This window comes from Alligator sinensis, unplaced genomic scaffold, assembly GCF_000455745.1.
Source record: "Alligator sinensis unplaced genomic scaffold, ASM45574v1 scaffold472_3, whole genome shotgun sequence".
Lineage (NCBI taxonomy): Eukaryota > Metazoa > Chordata > Crocodylia > Alligatoridae > Alligator > Alligator sinensis.
In genome coordinates, this window is record NW_005842852.1 from 547,215 (window position 1) to 555,544 (window position 8,330).

The following is an 8,330-nucleotide window of genomic DNA, read 5'->3' on the forward strand; positions in this document are numbered from 1 at the left end:
GGCCCAGGGGGCCGGGCCGGGGTCACGCACGCGCAGAGCGGCGGAGCCCGCCACATCCGCTACTATCCAGGAGCGTGGGGCCGCTGCCCTGCACCGTATTCCACCGAAGAGCTCCCCGGCGCGCGGTAGGTCGCGGCGGCCGTATTTCATCTGAAAGCTCCCTCGGGCTGCGCCGGAGCCCGCCGGCAAGTGCAGCCGCCTGCCCGCGAGGCGTCACTTCGCTGGTGCAGGTGCTGCCGCCTCCAGCGCCTGCCTCGTACTGGCCGAGCGATGCCTGGGAAAGGGATGAGGATTTTATAAGAACACCACACACACACACACGTAATAAAACCCCAAAACTAAAAGGAAAAGAAAAAAAAATAAAAATAAATCAGACACGCCAAAAAACATGCCCCCATCTGCACGCACAAGTCATCCCCACGGGGCCCAGCCAGGGAAGGGTAGGCCCAGGTCACATACAGACTTTCTGCACCCGTGTCTGCCCCACCAGGCCCAAAGCCGGAGATGTTCAGCGACAAAGGCCGATTTGGGCTTCCCAACCCGGGCCTGGTTTTCAAAACGCTTGCAGCTTCACCTGACTCCTGTTAGTTCCTACCGTAAACTATGTTCACATCTGTACGTCTGTTCACAGCATTTAATTTAATTTCACGTAAATATTAATACAAGAAATAACAAGAATCAGTATAGAAAGGCCTACTTTGAAAAAGAAAGGCAGTCTTCAAAAAATCTGATGCTATAACCCTGATCAAAGACCCCAGTGTAAATATACTTTAGGGTAGCCAAAGAAGGATGTTAGTGGTTTTCAACCTATGGTCAGGACTGTTGGGGGTCTGCAGACTATGTCTAAGAAATCCATAAAAGATTACTATGATCAATCAAAAGTATGTGAATGCTCACACTTACACTTCAAAGGAGTCCACACCACCATTCACAATTTCTTAGGAGTCCACAAATGAAAAAAAATGTTGAAAACCACAGCTGTAGATTATGGTTTGTGGTAGAAAGGTTGTTAGAGGCAGTCCTTTGACAGCCACACTAATTCAGCAGTCATCAGGAAACCATGAAGCCAGAACCAATAAACAGGGTTCTAGATGCCTCTTCCTGGCTCACAAGGGTAAAGGTATACCCACTGAGCTTGGTGGGAGGAGATAACAGCATAAAAAGGGGAACTGCTGGTCAGAAGCTGAATTGATCATTGCTTCCTTTCTTACCTGATATGATCTGCTCTAAACCCCAGTTCAGCACTTTAGACCTCAGAAGTGGTTTGTGTGGGAATTTAAGAGTGCTTGATTCTGATACTAAGTAAAGACAAAAGAGAAGTTGAGAAGGGGAAAGGAGGCAGCAAAATAGAAAAGTCAGCAGCGGAAAGCAAGGCACAACAGGCTGCGGAGGAGAACTTTTGAAGAAACAAAGCAGATAGCACATAGGAACATCTAATTGGGATGCAAACACTAGAACAGTATAAAGAATATCCTGCAAAGAGTCTTGAAGACAAGAAAAAAAAAAGCCATGGGGAGCTATAAACAACACTGCACTAAGGAGAGGCAAGGCTGTGCAGAAACCACAACTTCACACAGAGTACACACATGAGCTCATGGGCTTGAGGTGAAAGTGCCAGTCAGCATAGTAGAAGGCAGAGCAGATTTGCACCTTAGAGAGCAACTAAAGTACTGTAGATATATTTCATATAAAGCATGAGCTTCAGCCAACAAAAGCTTATTTCACCAGATACTATGAAAGGATGTGCACAAAGCAGTGTATAAAGACAGAGAAATTTGAATACAAAGAGACAAGGGAGCAGGGTAGTGCTGGGAGACACAAACAAGCAATAAACCCATAGGCAAAAGAAGTCACAAAAGGAGTCACAAAAACTAATGCAGGTAACAGGATAAAGAATACCTGGCTCCCATTTAAAACATACTTAACACAATCCAGTCTCTGGATGATTTCTTGTTCCAAAATTTCCCTTTCAGACTGGTTCTCAAAAGTTTGCTGCCTAAGAACAGTTGGCATAGTGACAGAAGGTAAAGGTTACATGCTTAATTTTAGCTAGATAGAAGAAGGGAAGTGAAAGATTAAGAATGCAGCATAGCAGGCAAAATAATGAGGTGTTTTCACAATGTTGACAAGAAGAATGGGAAAATTTCAGATTACAGAAGGGGAAACAACATAATAAGTCAACAAACTGTATATAAAAAGAAACGGAAAAATCAAATTAAAATCAAATTAATTCCCAATACGTAGATGTGAGTAATGAAGAGGATACCATAATTGTGTTTTCAACAGATATGGAAAGGGGAAGCTAGGAAGAGGAGTTGGATAAAAGGTTCAGTTTTTGTTGCATTCTACTTTAAAGAAACATCAAGACATCTTTTAAAAGATAGCAGAAGACACAAAAAAATGATGTAAAGAAAATCAAAGGTGGAAAAGTAAAGTGGAGCCTTATTCATCTCAAAGCTAAAAGAGACTCACCCATAAGGTCACACAGGGAGAAAGCAAGCAGGTAAACATAACCAAGCTCCTAGCAAACCCCTAACAGAGATAGGTGGGGAATAAGAAGAGAATTTCTTCAAATATGGTGCACTAGAGAAAGAACAACACAAAAAGAGAAATGGGAAAGGACCCAATAAAATCCAAGACAGAGGAGGTCTCAAAAAGTAGGTAAAATCAACAGGGTTAAAAAGATCAAGAATGAGCCCAGATAATTGACCTTAGAGTTGAAAGGGAAAGATACTCCTTTCCTTTTGCTATTCTTGTGTGGACAATGTCAGGGGAGGAGAGGGGAGAGGAAAGGGTTAACACCAGATTAGAAAAGTGGAATAACAGTTAAAGCAAAAGGTTTAATCACATACATGAATACTGTAGGTTCCTGTGAAACTTCTAGGTAGAAAAAAAATACTCCTGTGACAGGGTCTTCATATGCTAATCACATATAAAACTACAAATTAAAGAAATACAGAAAGACCTTAGGTTTATGGAACAGCAGGTTCCAAGGGAACATATCAGGCATCTTTAAAGCAGCACTATAACACTTTGTTTTTCCTGACATTTTGAGGGGTTTAAGGGTTGTCAACAAGATTAGAGGAGAAGTCTTGAGAAAATGCAAAAGGATTTTGCAACCTGTTCTGGTTAGTGCTGGAAAGCCTAGGAAAGTTCTTGCTAAAGGTATTTGAGGAACAGGATCAAGGGAAGGAGAAGTTAGCGCTTGGCAAGCCCTATTCAGACAGCAGTTCTGTGGACTTACAGGCCCCAGAGATGAAATATGGCAGCACTACTTTCCTTGTAGTATTCTCTAAGCAACTAGCTTCCCTTCCTAAGGAAACTATCAAACCTAAAAAGCTAACAGCTTCCTATAATAGGCAAAGCTATTCAAATAGTAAAACAGTATTACTAGACTTACATTTCAGAAGGGAAAAAGCTTAGTTCTCTTAGCAACTCTTGGCTAGAGAAGACCTCCATTTAATAACTCTACCTCTAAAGTTTCTCTAGTTTACAGCTTGCTAAATTACCTACCTTTAAAGGCAACCAGGTGGAGCATGCTCAGTATAAGGTAGAGAGATTCTTTAACACAGTTCAAGAGGGATTTTTCCTACATAATTCCTCCTTCTATTGATGGGAGTTTTGGAGGAAGAAAAGGTTTAAATGAGGAATAATTAAAACAGACTCTCTTTTTAAAAAGCAGTAAATGCTTCTTATTATGTGAGCCACAAATCACTATTAGAGTTTTGGGTTATGAAGTTTCTGGGACTAGTTTTGATAATAATGATTGTAATGAAGTAGGTGTTTTAGTTTTGCTTTTTTCTTCTCTATCTCCATGCCTTTCAAGTAATGCTTGAAGCAGTGTGTTTTGCACTTAGGAGGAGCAGACTTGTTTGACATAAAACAGTTCTTTGAGCAGATAGCAAAGCTAGGGATCTTGTATGTAGAAGGGGAAGCTAGTGATAAGATCAGGTGTTTCTGTGATGCACTCTTATTTATTTACAAAGAACATTAACATTTCAGTTTGCTAACAGGAGAAGAAACTGAACCACCACAGACCATTTTCTTTTCCCACAGCACCAGAGATCTTTCAACCAGCCAGCTTTTCAACTTTTCCCAGGACCACCCACCTTGTTTGTTTAGTCTCTATTAAAACTTCCTTCTCTCTTTTTCTGTGACACTTTTTGCCTCCCAAACTGAACTCTTTCCAGCCCCCTATTCCCCACAAGCTATATCCAACAAAGCCAAGTTGCCAAAATCATACAAAGTCCTAAACAGGTTTGTGCTTGCCTTTATTTTGGAGTAGTGATGTATGCTTAACTATCTCTTACAGATAACTGAAAACAGGAGTAGCCGTTAAACCTATCAGTTTCCTTGAGTTTTTTTAACCTGATTTATACCAGAACTTGGCAGTGAGTTGAGATTTCCAATTCTCCTCCTCAGTAAGCCAGTTTAAGGTTCCAATCCTTGTATTTCTGTATACCAGCAGACCTGGCTTACAAGGCAAATAGATCTTCCCCCAAGGAAAAGCCCCTGTCTCAGTGTGTTACTTAGTGGCACAGAGCTTTCAGTTATGACCCAGCACTGTAATATCTTGCAGTACCTTTCAGCAAAGGAGCATGAAGATGGGAGGAAGGAAGACTATCCAGAGCACAACTCTGCTTCAGAGATTCTGGGCTGTTGAAGTAGCCCATGCAATTGTGAATTAATTGGAGTGCTATGTTTGGATCCCATCACCAATGCTATAAGTAAGATTATTTGTACAGTCCTCGGCTTAATTTCCTCAACAATCCCTAATTATGTTCTATCTTCCTACTTTATTAACCTACACGTGCAAGTAAGTCAAGGGCCCAAATCATCTCATATTGCTAATCATGTTCTTAAGTGATGAAGAGTTAGCAGTGCTACAATCAAAGTGTTCTCAGCTTACTTCTGTTAGATCAGTTTCTCCAGAGCCACATCCAGCTCTAGGGAAACTGATCTACAGTTGGCTGATACTTATTCTATGATACCATCCTATTATAGTGCCATGCCCGAGGCTCTGGTATCTATATGGAAAGGGTTTGGATTCCAAGAAATGTCGTGATCTCGAAGAAAGAGACACTTAGAGGCAGAATTATCCTAGGAGAACTAGCATTACTGGCAGAGCCATTCCTAGGGCATGGAGAATTGGGGTGACTGCCCCGGGCCTTGTGCTTTGGGGCGGCCCCACAGAGCCAGGCGGAGTGGCCGTGGCCCCTCCCGCAGGGCTTGCCTGAAGCTGGCAGCTCAGCCCTGCGCTGCGGAAGAAGCATTGAGACCCCCTCCTCTTTGCGGGGATACCACGGCCCTGCACAGTGTAAAGGGGACCCCGCACAGGCTGATTTGCCCCGGGCCCCGCACCCCACTAGAGTCAGCTCTGACTACTGGTAACTATTAAATTAGTACTGTCATCTAGTTAATGTGTGGAAATTTCACTTTGGATATGTAAGAATTTAACTATCAACATCTAAGGCTGGTTAAAGAAAATGTATAGTTTTTTGTTACTGGGGAGAGAACTTTATAGCTTATGAATTTAACTCAGAAACAACCACCAGATGTATTTGCTGGGGGGCATGCATCACTAAGAGTATTAAAATCTCATAGTAAACCCAATCTCTAACTGAGTTCCTAAGCAGCTGTCATATTGGTGGGAATATCAGGTCTTTAGGTTCTGCATTTTAGACGTGGGGTCTTGTTCCCAACTCTTGAGAAGAAATAAATATGATGTGTTCTCCATGCAATGCCTCCTCCATGCAACATGCAGCAATACTGTGGTTTATGGACAGGATACAACTGGACCTGGACAGGTTACAGGGGTGAGTGAATTTGAATAGGATAGGATTCAATACTGACAAGTGCAGGGTACTGCACTTGGGCAGTAAGAACCAGCAGCATACCTATAGGCCGGGGAACTCCCTTCTCAAAAGCCCAGTGGCAGAAAGAGATCTTGGAGTCATTATCAATTCCAAAATGAACATGGGCCGCCAATGTGAGGACGTGGTCAGTAAGGCCAACTGCACCTTGTCATGTATCCACAGATGCATCATGAGCAGGTCCAAGGAGGTGAATCTCCCCCTCTATGCAACACTGGTCAGGCCACAGTTGGAGTACTGCGTCCAGTTCTGGGCACCGCACTTCAGGGGGGATGTGGCCAGCATCAAGAGGCTCCAGAGGAGGGCCACTCACATCATCAGGGGGCAGCAGGGCACATGCTATGAGGAGAGGCCATGGGACCTGAACCTGTTCAGCCTCCACAAGAGAAGGCTGAGAGGGGATCTAGTGGCTATCTATAAACGTACTAGGGGGGACCATAGGGGAATGGGAGCAATCCTGTTCCCCCAAGCACCTCCCAGAGTAACAAGGAATAACAGCCATAAGTTGTTTGAGAGTACATTCAGGCTAGACATCAGGAGGCACTATTTCACAATCAGGGCAGCTAGGATCTGGAAAAAGCTTCCAAGGGAAGTGGTGTTGACTCCTACCTTAAGGGTCTTTAAAAGGAGGCTTGATAATTACCAAGCTGGGGTCGCATGAGCTTGAACTTACCAGGAGTCATATGAGACCAGTATTCATTCCTGTCCAGGGTGGGTCGGACTTGATGATCTGCTCAGGTCCCTTGCAACACTACATCTATGAACCTATGAACCTATAGGCATGAGTGCCAGCAGGGCGGTCCCTAAAGTAGTAAAAGTTTGTCAGACACCCTTGCCCAGTGCACTGAGTGACTGAGCACCAATCTTTTCTTATACTAGCATAGTTTCTCAGAAAGCCCTCTCAATGAGTTTCTGCTTTCAGACTCAACAACACAAATAGAGGAAATAAGCAGCACACTGAGCAAATCTGTCCTGCAACTTAATTTTTTTCTATTTATCTCTAATTTTTCCTTCTATAAAGTCAGTTTATTTGGTGAGGCTGATAGATGGCTCTTTTATCTCACAGTAAAAAAAAACCAATAAGATCTAATGGTTGCAAGATAAAGCCAGACAAATTTAATTTATAAATAATCTATTTTAATCTGTTTAATGAATTTTAATAGAGAAGATAAACTGTGCTAGGACAAACTACCTAAGGATATGTTGGATTATCCATCACTGAAGCCTTTAAATTGAATTAATGTTTTTTTTAATGTTATAGTTTAAACAGAAGTTATGAACTTGATGCAAAAATTACAGCATAAAATCCTGTGGTCTGTGGTATACAGAGGGTCTGATTAGATTATTGCAATGTACCCTCTGGGCCTTAAAGTCTTACAGTCTATAAAATTATTCACCAGCTGTCTTCAGCGTTGGTAATCCTCTTCATCCAGGTGCTGGAAGTAATGTTAGATGACATAAAAATGTATACCTTTTGCACCATTTTCAAGAACAAGACTACAGACATATCAGATGTCTACTCAAACCACATAGTAAAACTTCAGACAGATTTAATGTCATAGATTACTAAAAGGTTTTCAATAGTTTCAAGATTAATTTATTGCTTTAGTTGGGCTTCATTGCACTGATTGTGGCTTGAGTCTTTGAAGAACAACCTGTTTTTGGAACTTCTGAAAATGTGGATTTTGTTTTGTTCTACATTAGTGAGTTAAGGTGAATGTCATACTGGGTCAGACAACTGGTCATCCTGGTTCTCCAAGTGACAAAGAACAGATGCTAAAGGAAAGAATATTTATGTAAAGCAGCGGTTCCCAACCCCGGGTCACAACCCAAATGTGGGTCGCAGGGGCAATCCTGGCAACGCTGCACAGAAAAGATGAGCTTCCCCGCCCCAACCCCTGAGCCGCCACTGCCGCAATCTGCTTCCAGTACTGGGGCGCAGAAAAAAAAGGGTGAGAGCCACTGATGCAAAGTCCATCCAAACTAATCTGTCCCCTGCCTTTCCCCACCTACAACACAGCACTCACAGCCAAAGTCCTAGGTTGCCTGCAGTCCCCACTTTTGTTCATATGTCAAGTCTCTGTAGATGAGTGTGTCTTCTATCATGTTTAATAACCGTTGACTGATCTATGCTCCATTAATTTGTCCAATCTCCATCTGAACCTGCTTAAATTACCAGCCTCCACAATTATAATTGACTATGGGATTTAATGTAATATTTCTGTTTTAAATGTGTTCATATTGATATAATGTACATGACTCAGTTTACCAATAAAGTTAGTACATGGGGAAAGAATGGGTTAAGGGGACAATGAAGCCAGAGTTGCTGACCCCTGCCTGGCAGAAGATGCATCCATCTACAGCAGTGGTGAGCAAAATACAGCTTGTGGGATCTGGCCTGCAGGTGATTGGTGACTCTGGCTGCCCATGGTGCTGAGCAGGCAGCACTGCCTTTCC

The 8,330-nt window shown here is 42.7% G+C and overlaps 1 protein-coding gene across 1 annotated transcript in view; it reads right to left on the bottom strand.

Moving 5' to 3' along the window:
* TBC1D12 (TBC1 domain family member 12) overlaps positions 1–3,469 on the bottom strand; it is a 101,589-nt gene extending 98,120 nt beyond the window's left edge. The window contains exon 1 of the mRNA XM_006035549.3: positions 3,401–3,469. Within this exon, the coding sequence (XP_006035611.1) occupies positions 3,401–3,459 (59 nt within the window). The 5' untranslated portion in view covers positions 3,460–3,469. The remainder of the gene's footprint in view (positions 1–3,400) is intronic.
* Positions 3,470–8,330: the final 4,861 nt, after the last annotated feature.